Raw genomic sequence first — 25,108 nt, forward strand, 5'->3', positions numbered from 1 at the left:
AGAGTGGCTTAAATTGATTTGCTTGCTCAAACAATTTGTTCTTGCACTGCACTGGTTAAATGACTCCACACACATTGATCCATTGACATGACATGCTGTCCTGTATTTACTTCTTTTTTTTCCCCCTCCACCTCTTTTTCAGTGGGGCTTTTTCTATTGTACACTTGTGTAATGTGCACAGTGAAAAGCACTAAAAGGGTTTTTTTACAATGTGGTAGCTTTGGAATCAATGTTTACTTTTTTTTTTTTTTACAAGAAAATTAGCAATCGATAGAAGAGCACTGATAATGAGCACCACAGAGACACTGATGTCTCGACTGAACGTGTCTGGACGTTAGGATGAGGACTCCTGAGTGGTGCAACTGCAAAATTTCATCCTATTGTTGGGAGATGGTGGAAAGGTTGCTGATGTAAGCCTATCATGCATTTTACTACCAGTTAGAGCTATTCCAAGAGACTGTTCAGTTGTCCTATGATGTTACATAAGCAGCAGTTTGAAAAGATAACAAATGTATGTTTAGCGAGGCACATGACCCGGCTAGTGGGTGACAGGTAGCAAAGACTAAATTGTGAAAAATATGGAAAAAAGAGCAGGATGTGTATTGTCAGCAACTCATGGGTTATTTCAACTGTATGCATCATGTTAAGAGTAAATATAATATTTATATTATATATTAGCTTACAGTTCCAGTCCACTAATTTGATTGGTTAACTGCCGCTCCAAGAGTGCTGATATTTAGTATAGCAGCACTGGGGCAATTCATGGCTTGTATCACTCCACGTGTCTGTGTTCACTACATAAAAGTCCAATTCTAGCAATAGTTTGTTACAATTAAACCGTTACTACACTTACCATGGGCTGTCAGTCAGTCAGTCTGTGCTTTGCCTGGCAACACTCAATGCTCAATCCAGGTCTGGCTTCTTTGGGAACTGTTCCGTTGATGGAGCGAAAATAAACAAATATTCGGCCATACTGTGTCTAAAATGTTAGTTACTTGATATTATGTTCTGCTGTACAAAAGCAAAATCACATGCCTGATTATTTGTATTGTTTATAATGAATATCGGCATGGACGTGATTACCAGTGGCACTCGGCCTGTTGCCTTGTGCCTATAGCCGAATCACAGCAGTGCTGATATTCATTATAACAGCACTCTCTCGTGCGCTATTGCTTGAACACACTGCGGTACACACATAGTGATGCAAAGAGCTTCTGGTGTCTTTTCTACGTTGCTGAACACAGGCTTCAGAATCTCAGCGGCTGCAATCTGACTGATAATCCAATTCACCTTCTAGCAGGAAAGCAAACTTCTGAATCCTCTGACGCAATAAGCTTTTTGGAGAGGTATACAGTCACTGGATTGAAAGAAAAGTTTAGGGCATCACATCTTTAAAAGTTATTAGAGAGAGTTTTTTAAATCAGTTAGTAGTAAATCAATCCATTTGGTCGTCAGTCTGTTCATGTTAAAAGTAAGTGGTTCATGTCAACGTTTAGTAACAAAAAGCACCAGACTCTCTAGAGAAAAGCTGGAAGTGTAAGACTATGCTTATTGCAAACAAAAGGGAACAGACCCAAGTAAGTCTGTTTGCTATGCACAAGCTCTGTATATAACCTTAATTAGAAGTCATGTATTCAATCCTTTATTTATTTTTTTCCAGCTGAGCTTGTGCTCTTGCAGGAGCATGAAAGCAGCATAGTTAACTATTTATAAGCAAGTAAAATGTAGTTTAATAATTAATGATCAATGATTAATTAAACATTATATAAAGTTCTTCAAGTATTTTAACTTTTTTATTTGTATCAGTATCATAAATACAGTATAAGGATGCACTATTTTTTAGTATCAAGTTAAGGTTAATTAACTACTGATTTGCATGCAATATAAAGTTTACTAATTAATTAATGAAAACAATAATTACTTAATCTTGGCATGATAGTCATTGTTTAATTATTAGTAAACATTTAATCTAATTACTAAATCCAAAACTAAATCTAAATCCACTGTTAGTATCACTGGTAGACTGTTACATCTTAGTATCTATCGAAAATATGAGATACTAAGATCTAATACTTTATATGATCAGTAATAGAGCTTAGGATTACAATTCATATAACTAAGTACTACTCGTTTATAAAATAGTTTATTACCACACCTTAAATTTAAGTTTAACCCATAATTGTCCAGTGTTCATATCTAATGTTGGTGTTGTGTCAGTCAACAGCACACATACATGCAGCATAAAATCTAGCAGTTGATCAGATGGGATAAGACAGATATCAGCTCGATACTGATATTAAGATTCGTATCCCTGACCTGGAAAATATTTTGACCTAATAATAGGTTTCCATTATTCTATCATGAAACTCTTTCACTTTTTTTCCCTTCAGGGCATTCACCCTCATACACCTTGAATAGGTGTGGCTTGAAAGTACCAACCAAAAAAGACAACCAAACTCTTGGCAAAAACAATGAATAAATAAACAGGATTAATCGAAATGAACTAGTATGTTTCTACATGTAACTGTCTCCACATTGTGATTCGTACAGCATGTCTATTCAGATGACCATTTGTCAATTCAGATGACCATGTGACCCTTTGTATAAACTCAGCCTGATTCCAGATGTTTTGTAGCCTCCTGATTCTGAAGTGATCATCAGTTAAACTATTGAGAAGGCAAAGGAAGAACAATGTTGGCAAACTGGCTGACCGATGGGCCACTCACCTGATCAGTAGGTGGGGCTAGAACACCATGCAAGAACGTATAGAATATGTCTAATTCCTACGTGAGCGGATAGTAGAGAGACAGTCATGCATTCTCAGCTGTGGTTTCTGTACCATAACAATAAGCTTGGTGGTCATTATAATGCAAAGTTCAACCAGCACCTAGCAGTGCTATCTCATGCACGCTCATGCAGAACGTATATGCAGTATAAAATTCTAAGCAATACTTTAGTGCATATTGATAATAGGAAAATGAATCTAAAATACAGCATTTGATTTCTTTACAGGCTGAAATTGACTTTGAAATGTAAAGAGGAGTGAGACTCCTAATTAGCAGGCATTGGTACTCTTTGATACACATGCAGTAAGACAGTTCTTTCTATGCTAAGTTCTTTTAGCATAGAAATGATACTGACCAAATTTCAAGCAAAAAGAAAATGACTAATCTTACAAATGCCGTGTCAAACTATCCAATGAATACATGTGTAGTGAGCTAAACGAGTTGCTACTAGTGGCCCTTTATCCCCTTGTACCTTACAGTTAGGTGCTCAAGTTTATCAATTTGATAGAAGTCTGTGGCACAACTTTACTTGGAAGACCAAAAAAAAAATAGTGATAGAAAAATAGCATATTCATTGCATCTTGAATCAAGCCAGAAATTAGTCTAAATGATCAGATTTTAGAAAACTGACAAAAAAAAAAAAAAAAAAGAAAAAACAGTTCATGAATATGGCTATAGAGAGACTCACCCATGAAGTTAAGGTAGCCCTCCCCTCCCAGAGCATGCGTCAGGAGCCGGATCATCTTATGCAGCTGAATGCCCCGGTCAATGACAGGGTTCATGGGAATTAAGGTACTCATGTTGGTGTACATGTCTTTATCCATCAGCCAGAAGGCCAGGGTCTTGTCTCCTACCAGAGCCTGTCAGAAAGCACAGGATGATGAGAACTGAACACACGTGGTACATTAGTTGTGTGGTTATATAATGATTGTGAAACCGGCTTATCGATGTCACCTGTCACTGTAGCTAGGCTTTGGATTCTAGGATACAAAGTTTGCATTGAACCTGCTGTCAAGCTAAGCAGTCAGATGGTTTTGGATAAAATCTGATAAAAAGGATTAGATCATGTGTAAGCATAAACACATGACAAGTTGCAATGTGGAAGGAGTCATAGCCTCAGAGCAGCTCAGTAAATCAGTCAAGTCTTGCTACAGGTGGGAAAATGTATGAGACAGTTACTGTATCTTGATATTTGAAGTCACCTTAATAAAATGCTTGATAAAACATTTCATTATAATCAAATCCTTTCAGCAGAATTAATTTGAGTGTGTAGGGATGGGGACAGAATTTGCTTATATCTATTCATATAATCTGTATTTCTTGATGAGGTTGATGTTTCTGTGCCTTTACGTGTTGTCTAACAGTATTTTTTTTAAATAGAACCTCTATGTCATGGGTGTCAAACTCATTTTAGGTAATGCGCCACATTACATCTTGTCCCAGATGAAGTTGGGCAGCCTGTTAACTCCTCTTAAATGTCTTGATTTATCGGCATTTATCTGAAAGGTGCATTCTGAATGTACAAACGTATATAATATCTAATATTTTATATATTTCTTTATATAAGTATTCACCCACGTTGCAGTGAAAAACTTAAATTAATTCTTTTGGAAATAGTCATGGTTATAGCATGTTATTCTTAGCTTGCTAATAAGGAATTATATCTCACTAGCATATTTTGTCAGTAGCTGAGTTTATGGCCTTGGACTAGGTCTTTTTTTTTCAAATCTTTCAATTATATTACTGTCCACAAGACAACTTTAATTTAGAACAATCTAATTTTATTTGCTGGGCCAAACTAGAACCTGTACTGGGCTGGTCCCTCCCCACAGGTCATGTGTTTGACACCCCTGGACTATGTCAAGGAATTTATTATTATTTACTGTATAGAAGAATGTAAAATGGTTGATGATATTTTAAAATTAATCACTATCATCAATCTTAATTCTTCAAGTTGCTTCTATCCCTAAAATTCCCACTTAGTATTGATAAATCCATTTGGCCACAATTTGTTCCTACAAACAGAAACCTTTAACCTTGACCTTTAAAAATGACCTCCTGACCTTTAACAATCTTAGGCAACGAGTACTGCTGGAATGCATTATTGTTCATTCCCATACTGTCATGTTCATTTACAAATTTACAAGCTCTACTACTATTTCTCAACATGCCTCTAAGCTTGACATGTTAATAAGGATGTTGAATCAGTTACATCGGAAGATTTTGACAGTGAATTTGACAGTTATCAGCACTAAAAATGAGTGGGAAAAAATCCACCTTTAGTTTTAGCCTTCAATATGTCTGAAGATGATAACTTAAAACAAGAGGCTGTGAATCCCTGAGTGGCACACTTGTGAAAAAACACTGACTACAAAGCAGAGACGTGCTCTGAGACTTGAGGATACAAAGGTTACGGACAGCGCAATGCACAACTCTGATTGGCTCTGAGCCTCAGGGAGCATCTGTGTTCCTACACTAAGCTCAGGTGGTCATGTACTCATGGAGCCAGCTGAGAAGATAGTGCCCTCCTCTGAGACCCTCCTCAACGCTGTGAGACTGGCGGCTTAAAAAGACATGTCAGGAGACCTTCCTATGCACTACAGAGGAAAGATAAAGCCTTCACTTTCACAGTACTCCAGGCATGCAGTAAGCTGGGGAACTTACAAAAATGGAAAAATGGAGAGCAAATTAACTAAGAAACAAACACATAAAATAAGTTGGAAATGCAAATTTGATGAGTGCTTCACTAATGCAAGTTTTAGTTCATATTCACTGAGGTAATGCATATTGAGCAGCAGCAATCAGTATTATCGGGCTTTGCAAATAAACAAGCGTGAAACACAGCTGCAAGAAGAACAGTTTCAGGGATTACAATATATACTGAGAATTCTGATTATTACAAATTTGCACTTCTGTGCTAGAATGCACTATTGCTCAAAAACATTGCTAATATATATTAAAAACAAAACAAACCTGAAATTGGGCTTTAATTATTTTAGTTTGTGGTTACTAACTGGGATCAGAGCGTCCCCATACAAAGTTCCCATACAAGGTGCACTTAAACCTCATCATTTGCTTCACAGAGCTTTAGCATATTATAAAAATAATTTGATCTCACTCTCTTACTTATGAAATGCACTGGAGTTCATGTTCCATGTAATATGATATGAGTGGAATATGTAACTGTTCCCAGGTAATGGTTTCAGTAAAAACGTGGATAAAGGTGCTAAACTGGCACTATAGGATTTGAGCACCTGTATCCGTTGTCTCATAATGATGATGAGGGTGGTATAACTTTTTTATAACTGTGGAGTGTGTGAGTGCACAAATGAAGCAGACATGTTGGTTTCTAATTTGGCCCTCTCCCCTAGAGTCCCTCAACCTATGGTGACACCAATTTCCATTCCAAATAACACATTGATTACATTTGGTCGTCTCGGCCCTGTCTGGGGAATGGGGGTTACGGAGGAGCTACCTGGTCGTGGCTCTCGGCATACGCAATGCATCTCTCGCCATAGCGCCTGTTGGTCAGAGTGTACACAATGTTGCCCATGTTCCAATCTTCATCCTTGAATTCCTTTAAGATCTGTGGGGAAAACATGCAAAAGAAAGAACACACATCACCATTTTTGCTGCAAAAGCAAAACAATATTTCATATTCTGATTGGAGACTTGAGTCCCACACTGCTTCATGGATGTACGCTTCTCATCCTTACTTCCCATTCTTTCCATGTGCTCATTCTCAGGTCTAATACACACAGGCATCTGGCTGGGTCTTTGATTTCAGTAGAGCTAGCTTTCATCTCCCTGCTGTGGTCCCCTGCTCGGCAGTCTTACTGCAGCTCTACTGAGCGATAATGTGCCTCAAGGTCAGGATTACAGTGGAGTAGAGGAGATGGAGGAAAGTAATAAAATCTTCTCTGCAAATGATGAATGAACACTGCTGTCTTATTGAACAGCAATATACCATCCAAATGTGGTCTGCAAAGTGCTACTAGATGCATTTGTTCAAAAACATCTTCCTAGTATTTGTCTATATGTCTGCATGGAATTCTATTATTACTGCCTGGACACAATTACCCACCACCCTGGAATCCAGACATTCAAAAAACGTTTCAAAGATCTGTTCCCTTTAAAAAAAACTTGCCGGGTGGGACTCAGAATGCCACACACACACACACGCACACACGCACATACACACACACCACTGCAGCACTGTCAGTCATGCATTTTACACCTGCCTGTTGCCGGAGATCCCACAGTGTAAATTCCACACTGCTGAACTCGTGAAAGTTGAGTTTGTGACTACTAAAAACAAGACTCCCAGGAACAACAAACATCTGTATGATTAAAATCTTGCTACGATCTTATAAATCTACGATCTCTATGTGTAGCATCCTCATTCATATGCAACAGGCAAAACATTATGCAGAACTGAAATGCTTGAAATACAAATGAATCTAGTAATTATATTTATCAACTGTTCAGCATTTAAGTTCTTTTAAGTTAATTAGTTATGGTATAGCCTTGTTTAAAATGATGAGGTTTGCTTAAAAGCCAGAACAGAACCAGACTTCACGTCAAAGGCTTACTTCACGCTAAGCTAAAAGCATGGTCTGAAGACTTTTGTGATAACAGAGGGTTCGGATGGATGTTGTGAATTTGACATGGGAATGTGAACACAATATATTTACTGTTCATGTAATAAAGCCCTGGAAAATACCTGGGAAATACAAACATACTGTATGCTACACGGTGCATAAACTAGCGAATGACTGTAGCTTACAATTCAGCTAGGTAGCACGGCCTTTACATTAACAATTTAAATCAGAAAGACTTGAGACAGAAAATGAGACAGAACTGTCAGGAATATCAACATTTCCCTCAGTTATGTTGATAAATTACTAAGAAAACACTTCATACAACTAAAATTACCCAGTAATTACACTTAGCATCGAGCAAATTTTTAGCAAACCAAACTTTCACAGCTGACACCATATTGAGAAAACATCTACACCGCATTGCAACTCATAAACTTAAACTTCATAAACTATTTGCAAGTTTCGACTTCCAAAGTGGTAAATACCTCAAGAGAAGGCTGTTTATATGGAATCGTCTTGTAAACACGGTAAACACAACCGTATTTGAGCGTAGCATAAGCTCTCCTCACATTTATAAGTCAATAAAATATCTGCTCAAATGAAACAGTTCAGTCTCCATTGCTGCCCCACGCTGTTTGTATGAGCAAAAAAGAAAAAAAAAACTATTCGTGTGGACCATCAATATCTTATGAGGAAAATGAGGTGTCTCTTCTTGCTGTCAATCACGTTTAGAAAGCTCCCGATCTTGGACAAGCATTCAGACGTTCTAGCCTAGGCGGCATGAAAGTATGAGTTTTGGGGATATGGTTTGTAGGGAACACAGAAGAGGCACTGTATTTGTTTGGATTTTCAAGACAGCCGAACTGCTTTCTGCCCAAACTGCTGTCTATACATTTACAATAGGGATCAACTTTTTCTGACTTCATAGTCTAACCCAGAGTTATCAGGATTAGTGGAAAGGTCTGCACACCCTGTCAGCCTGACAGCATGTCTGTGTTCACCGTGACTAGGGATGGACAGGAGAGGGATGCACAGGGAAACCTTTTTATTACCCCACAGATGCACAATCGATAGGGGAACAGATAGCAGGTGAATCACAAACAATCACTTTAGACACAACAAAAGAATTAGAAGAAGGCCATGTCGGCATCTTCCAGCTACTGCATGACTGACGCTCAGGGAGAGTTCTGGGGGACGTACACATATGCGAGTCTTATATACATGCTGAATGGCTATTTTGCTGACATGACTCTATTTAAAATATGGCCATTAATTTGGGGTGAAAACCCTGGACAGATGTGGAATGAGAAAATTAGCAGACAAGATGCATGCTCATTTAAGAACATTACTAGTTCAGAATTTTCTAGACTAAAATTGATATCATTTTTAGAGCACTTTGAAAATGGCTATTTAGATTTTTTCCCCCCCAATTACAACACAGACCAACATTTAGGCTCATTGTACTTGATTTTGGCATAAATGAAATAGTTTGAAGAGAAGGCATAATTACATTTAACTAGAAGAAATCTATTCTGATTTTAAACACCTTGAAACAATTCTAACTAGTTAACATTTGTTATTTTTAACAAAAATGCTTAACTTATCTGGCCCATTCTGTAAGCACCAGGCCTATAACTTTCCATTTCTGGCCACTTTAAGCTGGAGCGGCAGCTGAGGGTAAGAATGTCAGAGGGCAGGTAAGAATCTGATCTGCACTATAGGCCCAGTGAGCACAAACAAACTTTACTAATCAGAATGTTATCTGGTCCAATTATAATGGAAAAACAAGTATTTTCTAGCCATTTATTCAAAATTAAGAAAATTCCAAATCCTCAAATCAAGCATTTTAATACATTCAAGCATCTATAAAACCCTGTAAATTGTCTTAAATATCAAGCCTGACTAAGATAAAACATACGTGCTCCCAACCGGTGAAGAGAAATAACACGTGACCTTTACACAAAGTGAATATAGAGTCCATCCACAGCTCTTTCTCCTCTCAATAAAAACACACACCAAAAGTTTCCCTTTTACTTCCACTTTAACCTTAGCATGATCAAACTTTGCTAGCCCAGAGCTATAAAGTGAAAGGAAGAAAAAAAATCACATTGCACTTCAAACTCTTCACTCATGCAAAAGCCCACTGAGAGCAATTAGATTGAAAACACAAAAATGGGACAAAGTCCAAAGAGTTTCAGTTCGAGAATCAGGACCCCTGATGACTAGCAGAGAAAAGGCTGAATGGGAGAAGCCTCCATCTATTTATCTCCTGCTGTTATACACCACCCTCATCTCCACCAATTAACATAACACTCAGATTGAATTACACTTCCTGTTGTGTGGGAATCCTATCCTATTGACATAAAACAGAGACGTACTGTAATTTATAATAATATTACAATTGATTAGACAGAGACAGTGCTGTGGACAGAGGCGACTTATATACAGAGCTGCTCTGCAGGACCAAGAAACTCCATTTCCCTTTTTCTCGTCCTTGGTGATACACCTCATTCCAGTCTCCAGCTAATTATTTCTATTACATTTCAATCTACCAGAGCTGCAGGGAAGGGCGCTTGCTAAATTATAGGGCTTTTGTAACATTATCCATTAGAGGCAATAGAATTTCGGAGTGGTAATCAGATACAATCTGGCCAAACTTGTGCTGCATGCCTGATCAGCTTTTCCTAATAGGACATCTTAATTTCGCACAGGATGAGGGGAACAAGCATCACTCTGGCAGGGACAGAAATCCATTTAATCAGGAAGATTTAAGGGAGTGTGTGGGCACCTTGGTGAGAATTGGTATAATTCTATATCCATTTTTCACAACTGTTAGGATGCTGTTGCTCATGATAGACATTTTCTAATGATCGAATCATTCCTGGGTGGCACGATGGCGCGATCCTGACCTCGGGTTACTGTCTGTGTGGAGTTTCTCATGTTCTCCTCATGTCCAAACTGGTTTACTCAGGGTTCTCTGGTTTCCTCCCACCTCCCAAAAACATGTGTTTAGATGAACTTTCTACTCCAACTTCAATGAATGTGTGACATCAGAAGCTCAAACTGGACAAAACCTAACAGATCTGCCAGTGGAGAACTCTCCTTTGCTGGACCTGTCGATTAATACTGACACCCTTCAAGCCCATGCAGCAATCCCAATCACTCTCCTTATTTAAATCTTATCTCAAAACCCACCTGTTCTCCCAAGCTTTCAATATTTCTGCAACTTAGCTCATTCTTGTTGTACATCAATTATTTTCTATTTTCCTCTCCTGTTTTTCTGGTCTCTTTTGCTTATGTCTATCTGTGTTTAACTCTTTTAACTTTCGTAAGCATCTTTAAGTCATTGAAAAGTGTGTTATAAAGAAAATGTATTATGATTACTATTAAATGTTTTTTTTATTATTATTAAAACATTATCACCAGATCCTACAGATTTTATTTTTCACAACAGAACAATATGACCATTTCTTGCTAAGGAATCTGCTCAGCTTCCAATACGAGCTGTAGTTATTCCTAGATTTGACTCCATTAATATGCAATAGCTCCTCTACAGAGCATTCAGAGTGCTTTCAGGTTCATAACCTCCCAAAGCAAGAATCAAATTCAAAACACTTGTCTTTGCATTTGGGACCTCAAAGGGCTCTACACCACATTATCTGCACACCCTGGTTCAAAACCACACACCTGCATGCTAACTCAGGTCTTCAACTTCAGAGCACCTGCCTGTTCTTCTCTGATGTCTGAGTGCCTTTGTATCACTGCATGTCCTGGATCAGTGGTGAAAAGAGTTTCACCCTCCGCTCCAAACTGCCCTGTGTCTCTATCTTTAACAAGGGTCTAAAGGCTTTCCTCTTTTTCTGTGCAATTACCTTGTAATTATTTTCCTAATATATTAGCTCTTGTTTTTTTTTGTATTATTTATTTATTAAATTAGGTATCAAATTGTACTTTTCATTTAAGACTGTGCTTTTGTTATTGGTTCTTTGAACTTGTCTATTGTACTATGAATTGTACTATGAATACTATGTCTATTATCTTTGTGGATTGACATTCTATAATTTTGTTTGTTTTGATATATATTTCTGATGTATATTTTGTACAAACTATTATTTGCATCTTGTTTTTCAGGCTATGAATCATTGCATACTGTATAAGCTAGATATATATATCTGTATAATTGCACCTTCATTCTTTGCACAATTTGGCCTCTTGGTTGCTTCCCCTCCTTCCCTGGTCACTAGTCAAATTTGTGCCATATACTTTCCATTTTTAATAATGGATTTATTAGGGATGTGCAAAGTTTGGGAAATTTTTATAACCAAACCCTGATTGGTACTTTACAGAATTTTGCCCTGGACTTATTCTGATGGCTCTTTGGTCTTCGTGATACTGTTTATTTCGGCTCGTTCGCTAACAAACTCGGCCTTGCAGCAACAGGTGTATTTATATTGAGATGACATGACACTTTAATTGCACATAGGTATGCTCCATTCAAATAACGTGACTTCTCATGGCTACACCAGAACTCATTTCACAGCAATGGGGGTGAATAGTTTGCAGTTACTACTTTTCATGAATTCCATTGTAGTTCCAGGTTGTAACACTACAAAATGTAGTGGGGGATGAATATTTAAGAAAGGCACTCTATATTCATACGATAGACCAATTATTGCAATGTCTCTAATGCTTTTGTCCTGTCTGCAGGAAATTAATGGAGGATTGTCTCATAGGCTTACATAAAATCTGATCTATCCGAAACTTTGAAAGTTTTTTGTTCACTTCAGACAAGGGCAAGTTTACTGGGCTTCTACAACTGAAACCTTTCCAAATGATTTCAAAACATACACAACCTCACAAGAGAACATTCACACATATACACACACATGAAAACTTTGGCCGTCTTAGTGCACTGGCCCGCAATGTCTCTTAGGTACCGAAACAGAATAAAATCGATAGCAGTGTCGGATGAAAGGACTTAAATAAATATTGCATGCTGGGCAACTTTGTATGAAGAAGTAAATGTAGAAAAAGGGGGGTAAAAATAGGGGCTAGACCAGGCTGCTGGAGTGAGTCAGTGGAGCGGATGTACTGGTGCACTGAGGGAGCGGTGAGGAGATGGGCTAGCAGAGCGCACCCGAGGAAGAGGTCATCTGGAATGAAAGAGAGCTACCTGCTGCTTCATTCAGGGAAAAAAAAATCTTGTACTTTGAGTAGGCTTGGTTAGTAATGCATGTCTGTGCTCCACTAAGACTCATGCTCTGAAGAGAAAGAAACCCTGGCCTATACGCATTGCATCTACTTGATTATATAAAGGAAGACTACAATTACAAGTTTATATAAGTTTATAGAGGAAAGGACTAGGGTGCAGTTAGGTTAGCCCATCAATGAAGAATTAATAAACACTCAAGTTCAAGTTGCATGACTCAAGCCCACATTGTTGCTAATAGAACTTTATTTTACAGCACGGTAACTATGGTAACATGTTATATGGTAGTATGTCTGGACGCAGCACTTTCATTAAAAGTGAATATAGAATAATTATATAATGTTACCCGTACTTAGCTACCCTGTTTAGTCACAACTGCATGCATCTAGGTAATATTTACTACTATTATGTTACTTCTTACCATGAAGTGCTAAAGTATACATTATTTTTCACATTAGTCACTATATACATACTGTATATTATCATTGCTAAAAGTGATAGTATCCACAGTAATTTTTTATATTTCCAACATACCTATTAAACACTAGGTATTTATACAAAACCTGCTACCAATATGTTGGAAAATGCTGAAAAACAGATGAGGATGAAATTGTATTAGGCTAGGAAAGAAAGCTGGTACAGTGTCAATTTCCATCATCTTCAGCATTTCAAAAATAAATGTTGTCAAGAAAAATTATGCAATATTCAAATCTGGGTCAATCATAGAGCAGAGAGGTATGTAAAGCTAAAATCTGAACTCTGCTCATATTGCCTTGGTGAAGGTATGATAGCTAGTAACTGCAAACCACATTAAGAAAACCTCAACAAAAACCCCAGCAAATCATAAAATGCAGTTTTGGTTTTGCTGTCGTTTTTTTTCCTGATTTGTTGTTGTATTTGTAGTTTTGCTGCTGTGTTTGTGGTTTTGCTGTTGTGTTTGTGGTTTTGCTGTTGCATTTTTGGTTTGTTAATGAGCTTTGCACATATGGACCATTGTAAAAAAGACAAGCTTCATACACAGGCTTTCCAAAGCCTCCACAAATTTACACCACGAGCACATCATGCACAGAGCTACTGATTTGAATGACAGATCCTTGTATATATACAGTATAGGTCCTTGACATTTGGAAGAAAATGGAAGGTCATTATTTGACAGTAATTGCATGAAATCTTTTAAGGTTTGCTTTCGGACATTCTGGGTTTTTCTAATTACCAGTCTACCCAGAAAGATCCTTGCAGTGAAGAAGAAAAAAGTACCAGAGACGTGACACAGCTGTTAATTGAATCTTTTTTTTTTTTTTTTTTTTTTTTAATTAGCCATGGATTCTCTGAAAAGGATGAGGGAGAAGGACAAGTATCTACTTATGACTGTCAAACACTGACATTCGTATACATAACTCATCAGTCTGTACTTAAATAAACTCAGGGAGTAGTCACAGGAATATCTGGATGTGGTTGTGAAATATTTACATATGTGTTGATGGAACAGCCAGTCTCGAACTAATTGTGGGTAAGAAATTCAGGTTTTCTGATCAAAGGCAGCATATTCAAAAGGGTAAAAACACAAACATGAAATTGCTAATTTATGTCAGTGGTCAGGCAAGTCGTCCTGCATATGTATGACGCTATAAAGCTGCATCTTTGTAGACAGAAAGAAAGAAAGAAAGAAAGAAACAAACAAACAACATACAGGACATATTTCACCAACATATCAAAATATGAATAACTTAATTACTAAGAATTACATTAAAACAAACAAAAAAAATGAGGGCTGAATTTATGAACAAGACAGATATGATATGATGCTTGGCAGTCTATATGAAAATAAAATGTGGTTTGATGCTTGCACCAACATATATGAAGAAGTACAAGATCGCTCCTTCCTTTCTGAATCACAACCATGATAAACATTTGAGAAATTAGATATTTTGTCCAACTAGGCTTGAAAAACCTGGCACCAACCCCGCCATCCTGAGACTAAAACGTCTACACGATGAGTGCCACCTGCATCATGGTCAATGACTCTCCCATGGATTGGAGGCTGATGGGAAATCAGATTCTTTTGTTTCAGAATTCACTAGTCGTGTATGGCATAAAGAATCAGGCATATTACTATATTAGTATTTGGCAGAAATACTCAGATCTGGCCTGCAAAACAAGCACCACTGTATGATCTACTTTTAGTTTAATCACTTATATACTACTTTTTCAGTAAGTTTTGCTTACTTATGTGATTGCATTGTGTTTCCCATGGTGTTATTCCTACATTTTCATAATTTTATTTCTATCTTGGACAACATAAAGTTGCCTCAGTAAAGGAAATGCTATATCATTACATATAAAAAATAATACAGGTAGCTTAATGACAGTTGGCTGGTCTGGTCCTGAGCATAGCTTTTCTGTTAATAAAATTTAAGGAGATTCTTAAATGCAATGATATTTAAGCAACAAAAATGCATCAGCTGGTTGGTAATATGCCAGATAAATATTATAATCTACAAGCACAGCACTATGGCATAAGCAGTCTAGTAAAGCATCAGGGAGGTAAGTGTTTATTGTTATATCTCATGCGATTTTAAATGAAATCAACCTCACCTGGATCCACTTGTCAGGAATAGCCATGGCCAGCCTGTAGTCAAAACCACAGCCTCCCTCCTGCAGGGGTCGACATAGCATGGGCATACCGGACACATCCTTAAAAAAACAGAAAAACAAATTAAACATTTTATGCCATATGATTTGTGAGATTTACCTCTTCTGTTTCGCAATTTATTCCATCTAAATTAGTCAAGGGAATATTCAGCTTCCGGCTGAAAGTAGGTTGCAAGGACATCGATTTGGTCGTTAGCTTTTGTTTGTTCTAATATTCACCTCATCTTTCGTTATCTCTCATTTCATCTTTACTGAATGCTGATAGTGCTTCTGCTCACTTATTCTGTTACGAGCCCTTGTCCCACTGAGATTTACTCATTTATTAAGTCGCAAATGGCTGCATATTGTTGATTCCTACCCCTTGTTGTTTCCCTACTGTTCACTTGACTGGTTGGTGTATGGCTAAGTGGATTGGCTAACATAGCATGGTGAGAGGTTCCTTTTTCAAAATGAGGCTTCCCATGGTTTCCGCTGGATGCCTACTCTTTCTTCTTTGCACCCTCCCTTTTTTTTTTTTTTTTAAACTTTGGATTAGTTGTAATTGGCCTACCTGCTGTACCCAATGAACAAATAAGCCAAGTGTGGGCAGTTTTTACTTTCATGCAGGCAGAAGCTTGCAGTCCAAAACGGCCACATTCATTAATATAAGAGCATTGGGTCTTGAGTGGTGCTGTGTGATGCATTTACACTGTCATTCTGTCATTCATTCATTCATTAGTAACTGTTTTGACCTGAGTAACACTGCTGTAGGTTGAATTCGTAATTTGGTTATATTTTGGGAGATAGAACCAACTAAGTTTGTTAGATAATATTATTAAAAATGATGAAAGCTGTTAAAAAAAAAGTTTCAAAATGAAAATGATAACTGCATGAGCAGACTGGATTGGTCAAACGTTCTACAGAAATGGGCAGGATTGGTCAGAATTCCATTTGGAATGCATGAGAGTGGGAGCAAAAAGAGTTCATATGACTCCTTAGCTTATGTTGTTGTCCTTGTTTTCTAGCTACCTTTATGATACGCTGGTCACTTGGCATTACCTGATACTTTTTTACGTCCACTGCTCCACCAGATCTTGGCTTACTGTTTATTGCTCATCATATTCTACTATCCCAGTTGTCTGTACAAATGGACAGGATTAGCAAATCGTTGCTTCTAGAAATATACACAGAATTAATTACAGTGTCTTTCTTCCTCAGCCCTGTTCTGTCTTTTATAAAAAAAAAAAATCCATAAATTTAAACCATTTTGCACCTGCTTCTGAAACTTTCATCAGTGTATCCGAGGACAGTCTCATCAAAGCTATTTCTTGCTTTCCCATTCCTTCACCTTGTATGAATTCTTAAACCTCCTGCTGCAATATCAGTGCTGTCAAGCCTCTTTTCTTTTCTAATCTTTTAGTCTCCCCTTATGTTTCCATCTGAACTCAGTCTTGATCATATTCTGTACCTCTGATATATTGGTGGACCAGGTGGTCCCATTAAAAAAAGAGACTTGCTCCTTTTTCCTGTGCTTTTAAAAAGTCTGTGCTTTTAAAATCACTGATTGGCATCTTGAGCACCTTTACAAGGAATCTGGCCTCAGTAGCTTATTCTGAGCAGCTTTAAACAATGCCTGTTCATTATACATGTCTTCTGTCTTTAATGGTACTGGATGGTACTGGATGTAACCTTTTTTTTCTATCTCCAAACTTTTTCACCCTTCTTAACTTTTTCATCACCCCTCTATCGATTCTCTCCTAGATTTTTCAAAGACAAAAGTAACAAAGTATATGAGCAATTCCCCCTGGTCTGCTCAGCACTTGATTATTATATCCTTCTAAACAAACCTCTGTCAGTCTTTTCTCCCATCAACGCTGATCTCATTTCTTATACACAAATCTAATTCATCTGTCTGCCTGTTTGATCTTGCTTCTACCTTACCTATTAGGAAGTATTTTCAGTCATCTGCGCTCTTATATGTCACCTCATTATCAAGCCACTTGGTTCTGGTTCTGTTCCTATCACTTAAAAATGTGCCAATCCTGGAATATCATCGACCTATTTTCTACCTTTTCTTCACAGCCAAATTGTTGAAAATGTCTGCAGCCTCTTAACTGTAATCTTTCTTAATCAATAACAATCTTTATGAACCATTTCAACAGGGTTTTGTACACTTCACAGCACGAAGACAACACTTTAATGGGCCTTCAATGACCTCTTCAGCTTTATTGTTTCTGTATTTTTCTTAACAACAGTTTTCTCCTGCCCCTTTACTTTTTGAAATTACTAACACCAATACTGCTTTTGTGTGATTTAATGCTATATTACTAAATGATATCACCTTGATGTCCTGAATAAGCACATACCACTCACGGACAGAGGTGCACAAGGTATTCCACAGGGATCAGTTCTTGGTCTGACCCTTTCTATTAATTAGGGTTCCCTCCAAATCATAAAATTTGTGCTAATAATCCACATTTCTGTGTGTATACCAAATCTGCCACTGCCCTGCCACTCCCTACCTTCACGTCAGCTATTCATTGGGTGAACTTTTCCGCATGCTGAAACTTCGGTTTGTACTTTCTTAACATCTCAGCTTGATTACTGCAACTCTTTCTTCATTGACATTCCTGATAAAAACATACACTGCCTTTAAAATTAAGCAGATAAAATTTTAACACATTCTAAAAACAATTCACAATTTTATCAGTTATATGCATACCTGCTATTTTATGTTTCAAATTCAAACTTATCCTTCTAGTATCTATGCGGTCTAGAGAGCCCTATTTAGTTTCTCCATCTATACTCTTTCTTTCCCCAGAGTGGACATTTATGGGGCAGATCTTTTAGCATCATCAGCCCTATATAACAGAAGCCACGGTGCGTTCAAGTCCACTCTGCCATCTCTTCCTTTGACTAGTGATGAAACAAACTGTACAGCCATCTTGGGTATTAGAAAGATGCAACATAAATGAACCAATTTACTGTTATATACTCTCACTGAACACTTTATTAAGAACACTATACTAAATACTGGGTAGGGCCTCCCTTTACTCTCAAAACAGCCTCAAGTCTTCATGCCATGGATTCCACAAGATGTTGGAAACATTCTTTTGAGATTCAGGTCCATGTTGACATGATTGCATCACGCAATTCCTGCGGGTGCACTTTAATGCTGCGAATCTCCCATTCTACCACATCCCAACGGTGTTCTACTGGATTCAGATATGGTGACTGTGAAGGCCACTGAAGAATAATGAACTCATTGTCATGTTAATGGAACGAGTTTGCAATGACTTTGGCTTTGTGACATGGTGCATTATCATGCTGGAAGTAGCCATTAGAAGATGGGTAAATTGTGGCCATGAAGGGATGCACATGGTCAGCAACAATACTCAAATAAACTGTGGCATTCAAGCAATGATTGGTTCATATTAGCGGGCCCAGAGTGTGAAAAAATTCCCCACACCATTACACCACCTCCACCAGCCTGGACTGTCGACACAAGGTAGGTTGGGTCCATGGGTTCATGCTGTTGGTGCCAAATTCTAACCTTACCATCTGTGTGCCTCAGCAGAAATTGTGATTCTTCAGACCAGGCTACGTTTTTCCATTCTTCAACTGTCCAGTCTGGGTGAGCCTGTGCCCACTGCAGCCTCAGCTTTCTGTTCTTGGCTCACAGGACTGGAATCTGACATTTTCTGTTGTTTTAGCCCATCTGCCTCAAGGTTCAATGTGTGCTGCACTCTGAGATATTTTTCTGTTCACCACAATTGTACAGAGTGGTTATCTGAGCTACTGTAGCCTTTCTGTCAGCTTGAACCAGTCTGGCTATTTTCATCAACAAAGTGTTTCCATCCATAGAACTGCTGCTCACTGGATGTTTTTTCTTTATTGAACCATCCTCTGAGTCTCTGAGAGACTGTTGTGTGTGAAAATCCCAGGAGATCAGCAGTTATAGAAATACTCAAACCAGCCCGTCTGGCACCAGCAATCATGCCACGATCAAAATCACTGAGACCCTATTTCCCTATTCTGATGGTTGATGTGAACATTACCTAGAGCTACTGGCCTGTATCTGCATGATTTTATGTATTGCACTGCTGCTACATGATTGGCTGATCAGACAATTGCATAAACGAATAGATGTACAGATGTTCCTAATAAAGTGCTCGATGAGTGTACACAACAATAATAATAATAATAACCCAGTAATGATGATGATGATGATGATGATGACGATGATGATTATGGTTGTTGTTGTTGTTATTATTATTATTATATGGGAGACTGTGAAATTATGAAAAACAGGTTATTTTACATGATCTTTATTTTCTAAAGCACTAAAGGTTTTTGTATATGCACGCTAAAATACTGAGAACCACCTTAAAAAAGAAAAAAAAAACTTCGTTGAGTTGATAAACAAAGCTGAGCTACTGTAGCTGAGCTACTATCTCAACAAGGTATTGTTGACTAATTATAAAAAAAAAAGCAGAGAGAAGTGAGTCAAATGAGCAAGTGTTTTTGTAGATAGTAAGACACTGCCACTGAACACTAATTTAATGTGCTCTGCTCGTTTGACTCTGTAGGTTAATTCCTTCTTTGTGGACATAGAGGAAAGTAGCTCTGCTGACAAGAAGGTTAGCGAACCGAGAAGAGAAGCATTGTTGGGATTTAGGATGATAGCAGTGTTTTCTGTGAGGAGTAATGAGAAGCAAGAAACACCACCACTGCACTATGTGAACTCACTGGAGTATACACTGTGCAAAAATACGAAGAATATACGTTTACCACATATATACTGTATAAAGTTCTGTTTTCAGATATAATATAAATAGTAAGATGGTCACACTTTCTGAAGTAGAATGGGTCAGCTCTATGTAATATATATTTGTTTGGTTTCATATTACATACAAAAAAAACACCTTACCTCAGCTATAGTTATGCAGTCCTCATACAGGGTGTGTAGAATATGGTTGGCTAACATGAGGTAGACTATCGAGTCTTCGTCAACATGGAGCCCAAAGTACTCTGAATATGAGCCTGAAAATCCTGAACCTGAGTATAACAGAATTTAAAAATGACACAAACAGAGTGACAAGTACATTTAGTTTAGTACAGCTCATACACTTATATTCTCATTTACAATTTTTTTTAACATTTAAAGACCCATAAAATAATACCCATTTCACTTGCACTTTAATTATTTTCTTTATCCGAGGGTATTTTAACAAATTTTACTTTCATTTCAGTGAGTTTCATTTAGTTCAGTCTACCGAAATTTGAGAGAAAAACATCAGAGAAAAGGAAAAAAGGCCCAACAGCTTATGGTTAATCACATAAGGTTTATAATTCTCTGCTTGAGACATTGTTCCTCATCTCTAGCCATTTAAATGAACTTTATATAACACTTTCAGCATGATTGACAAAGGTACACAAAATTCCTCTGTATTCATTAAAATAAACAAAATTTTTTACTGCCATACCGACACCATGATGGTGGTAGAGCATGGAGGTGATCCCATCGAACCTAAATCCATCAAAACGGTACTCCTCCATCCACCAGCGCAGGTTGGACAAGAGAAAACGCAGCACCTCCCAGCTAGAACACACACACACATAATTCATCTAGTTATACGACTCCATTTTGGAAAAATAAATGTGCCTGAAAATTCTGAACCAGGGGTTCCTAGCTCATGTTTTTTGTATGAGCAATTGCAGAATTGACTCTCAAAATGATTGGCACTGTAAGTCATGCAACATTTCTCCCTTTGAGACCTACTGAAAAGGATAGATTTTTTTTTTTTTTGCATGTCATAGAGAGCTTATATTTTGGGTAAAGAGAGCAGGCACTATAGTCCCAGATTTCCTGGCAATACAATCAATAGAGCGTCTATCATTAACTTATGCATTGTGATCATTTCTTGTATAGGTATGATTATGCAGTGTTCAAAGAGGAACACTGCATACTCCGCATACAGTGCAGATTGAAGAAACTCCTTCGTTTATTGTAAATTTTGTTACTACATTCATACACTTGTCTAAAAATCACTCTTGCTTTGTTTTGGATATGGATTTCAGGCCACTGCCATTTGTGGAAGCTGAGCTTTCACTGCAAACTGAGGTTCTGAGCACTTTAACGGGTTTTCCGCAAAGACGTTTTTGTGCATTTAATTTGTTCATCTTTCTCTCAATCCAAACAAGCTTCCCTGCTGCTGAAAAACATCCCCACAGCATGATGCTACTACCACCATGCTTCACCGTAGAGAATGAATGAGCCAGGTGATGAGTGATGCTTGTTTTGCTCCAGATATAGACCACAGAATCAGGTTTCATCAGTCCTGAGAGTCAATTACGTGTCTTTTGGCAAAATCCAAGTGAGCACTCATGCACCCTTTATTGAGGAGTGACTTCCATCTGGCCACTCTACCATAAAGATCTGATTGGTGCAGTGCCACTTGCTGAGATTGGGATGCTTCTAGAGTTCTGCCTGAGTAGCCAGGATGATGAAAGTAACCAGTTATTAGTAAAATAAATAAAGGTTATTAGTAAAAGGCTTTCTCCCATTTGCTCAATTTGGCTGGTTGGCCAGCTCTAGGAAGAGTCTGTAATGCTCTGAACATCAGTTAAGAATGATGGAAAAAACGGCATTCTTTGGTACCTTCAAAGCTGGCAAAATTTTTGGTACCCTTCTCTAGACCTGTGAGACAACACAGTCCTGTCTTGGGGAAGGACAATCTCGTTGATCTCATGGCTTGCAAATCTGGAATTGTCACACATCAATTGCTTATAACACTGCTTATAACACTTTTATATTCTGAGCATACTCTAATGTCCTCAGTGGAATTGCTGCATGTGTCACCTTTATTCCAAGTAGTAAATGCAGAAATGAAAATTCTGGTGGGCTACACAACTTCCATCAAGTACCTCAATCATGAGGTTTAGCATATAAATTAAAAACTAAGGAGAGATAAATAATCCATATAGTAGCACCATATCCTGTGGTGGTTGGATCCTGTCTGTAGGTACTTGTGACTAACCGTTTTGAGAATCCTCCACACCTTGACTCTCCATGAGTGATCCCTGAGTAATGGCCATGTTGCCATAGAAACGCTGCTAAAATGTGACGGCCAGGGTCCTGTGAGGCACGTAAAATAGGTTAAAGATCTCATCCATATAAGTATAGCAAATTAAGAGGTCCTTAATGTATCTCGTCTGTACATTGTGACCATTCTGAGTCTAAACGCTGTCCTTGACTGTTCATTTTAACGCATGATTTAGCGCTAGAAATATTAAGTCTGTTTCTGCATCTCCTAAAATGTGTTCAATGCTGTGTGATCTCAAACCCCTTTCAAAAAGGTTCCAGGTACCAGAAAGTGATAAAATATAACAATGCAGCATCTTTTCAATTATCTGACTCTCACCATCCCACCTGCAAGTCTGCAGAGCTATTGTCAGGGATCAGATAACATTAATACAATATCAGGTGCCCCAAACCATCATCTAGAGTCATGTGATGCATCGCCTCAGCACACAGCACACTCAGCATTCTCTGACTTGCTGAGCTAGTCAGGTACATTCATGTATGTTAAATCAAATATATGGATACAAGTATACTGGGAAGGCACAAATCCTTCTCTCCACCCATCTACACACACACACACACACACACACACACACACACCTCTCATTGCAGTTGTACTTTCCACAATTGGTCCTGCTTTGGGGGTAGAGTGGTGCCGGGAGAGATTGCCATTTGCTGAAACTGCTGATGTAGATATCCCTGGTGCGCTTTTATAAAAGAAGGTGTGAACAGCGAGTTCCCATTCCCCCAGCGAGGGGCCTGAAGTGATCCGATAAGCGTGGAGCTGAAGCGGCCACCGGCCGGTGTGTGATGAATAGATTAGCCTCTGTCTGACACCACACAAAGAGCCGGCGCACACCGTGTTCTCAAGAGAGTGAGGGAATAACTTTGGTGAGCAGTGGACCCGCGACAAAACCACACCACTGCATTATAGCCTAAAGCATGGCTATTAATCAATAGAGCAGCTTTGTGTGGAGAACAAGTGGCCCACTTTAAGGCTGAGAAACATTGAATGGCATTATTTTACTTCCAAAAATTGATGGCCATTAAGTGCCTCTATTTTTACCAAAAGAAATCAAATATTGGGTTGTTGAATCTCAGCTTTCCAGTACCAATAAGTATGTAGTTCAGCAGTAACTATTGTGGATTATTTAGGATTTTTGTGGAAGATCAACAAATAGAAGAAAAATACACAGACGTGAGAAGAAGCAAGGCTGGGGCTGATTTCTTCGAAAATTCATGCAGCCTATAAGTGACAGTTGTGACTGGTAATTAAACACCCTATAGATTTTATGTGCACTGGTCCTAATAATATTTAGCTCTCTGTTATGCTAACAGATCCATAACATGCCATCAACAAAGACTGAGAGAGTGCATATGAAATGCAGCTGCAGGTGTAAAGAACACAAATGAGATTAATTATTTATTCTGTTATTCTATTTTTCATGCCTATGGAGAAGAAACTAAGAGAAGATAGACAAGTACACACTGTCCAATAAAAGTATACAATTGGACAGGCGACTGAACTGTATGTTTAATGTGTTTTTTTTTTTTGAAAGAAAGAGTTACAAATTTTCTGTTTAGCATTTTTGTGAATTTCAAAGGATTGTAAACCGGTTCATGAGCACATTCTGCCCGCACCACAAAGGTAAAAAAAAAAGTAGTCAGCGTGCTAGAAAAAGCTTTATGTACAGTAGCAAGGACCTTCCTGTTCAGATGTTGGGATAAGCCACAATCTTCAAGATATTTTTTCTTTTCATGTTTTCTGTAGCTCGCCTGGATATTCTGTCAATAGAAATCCTCTGGGCTGGCTCAACCTCAGACACTGTCCATGGCCTACAAAGCGCCTGATACCCTTTGTATGCTTAACTGGCCAGCGGCTTCAGAATCTTTAAAGCTGCAATCTGATTGGCTCTTCACATATCTATGTGTGCACGTCTGTACACCAAAGGAACTTTTGAACGCTGTGACACAATGAGCTTTTCGGATCAAGATATAGTCACTGGAGTGTAAAAAGTTCATGGAATCATGTGTTCAAAATGTAATAAAAGTAAAAATTTCACTTGAAAGAGTGGCAAGTAAAAATGATTAGTTAATGTCAGCCAAAAGGCCTCTTGTGAAAGTATGTGATAATTGGTCATATTTAATAAAATATAGAAGTCTGGCTAACTATAACTATATTGGTTACTTACACATGCAATCTGATTAATGCCAAGGGAAGCATTGCAAAGTGACACAATGTGAAATTCCCTTGTAAAAACTGCTGTATAAGCTGAATAATGAGATAATAATAATGAGATTCCTCACAGGGGTAAATAATCTCTCTGGCAATCCCTCTGAAGCTTGCAAAGAAATCTAAGTTTGCATAGGCTTGTCTTTCACCATTTTGGGCCCTTATGAGTCAAAGAGAAATTGTTTTGAAAAAAGTTTTTCATGATTTTACTGTGTCAAAGGCTGTAGTAAGGTCTAACAGAATGAGGATACTGAGGGCACCAGAGTCAGTCGAGAGCAGATCATTAGAGACAGAAGCTGTCTCAATGCGAAGCAGGGGACGGAAATCAGACTGGAAAGGCTCAAAGAGGTTGTTAGAGGCAAGCTAATTCTGTAGTTGGGCGGCCAGCACTCTCTTTTTTCAGCAGTTTGGATAGAAATGGGAGGTTAGAAAGAGGTCTATACTTTGAGTGTTCAAGAACGTTTAGAATTGCTGTCACCACAACAATTTTAGGGGCAGAGGTACAGAACCAGATTCAAGGAACTTACTGACGAGGTGGGAGATGGAGCACGGAATAACAGATGA

At 38.1% G+C, this 25,108-nt stretch overlaps 1 protein-coding gene across 1 annotated transcript in view; it reads right to left on the bottom strand.

The window, feature by feature from the left end:
- The window catches only part of gbe1b (glucan (1,4-alpha-), branching enzyme 1b), a 106,282-nt gene that overhangs the window by 42,454 nt on the left and 38,720 nt on the right, over positions 1-25,108 (bottom strand). Inside the window, exons 8-12 of the mRNA XM_026934885.3 lie at positions 20,714-20,829; positions 20,158-20,285; positions 15,192-15,290; positions 6,262-6,372; positions 3,475-3,646 (exon numbers count right to left, since the gene is read on the bottom strand). Of these exons, the coding sequence (XP_026790686.2) occupies positions 3,475-3,646; positions 6,262-6,372; positions 15,192-15,290; positions 20,158-20,285; positions 20,714-20,829 (626 nt within the window). The remainder of the gene's footprint in view (positions 1-3,474; positions 3,647-6,261; positions 6,373-15,191; positions 15,291-20,157; positions 20,286-20,713; positions 20,830-25,108) is intronic.

Source organism: Pangasianodon hypophthalmus, chromosome 14, assembly GCF_027358585.1.
Source record: "Pangasianodon hypophthalmus isolate fPanHyp1 chromosome 14, fPanHyp1.pri, whole genome shotgun sequence".
Lineage (NCBI taxonomy): Eukaryota > Metazoa > Chordata > Actinopteri > Siluriformes > Pangasiidae > Pangasianodon > Pangasianodon hypophthalmus.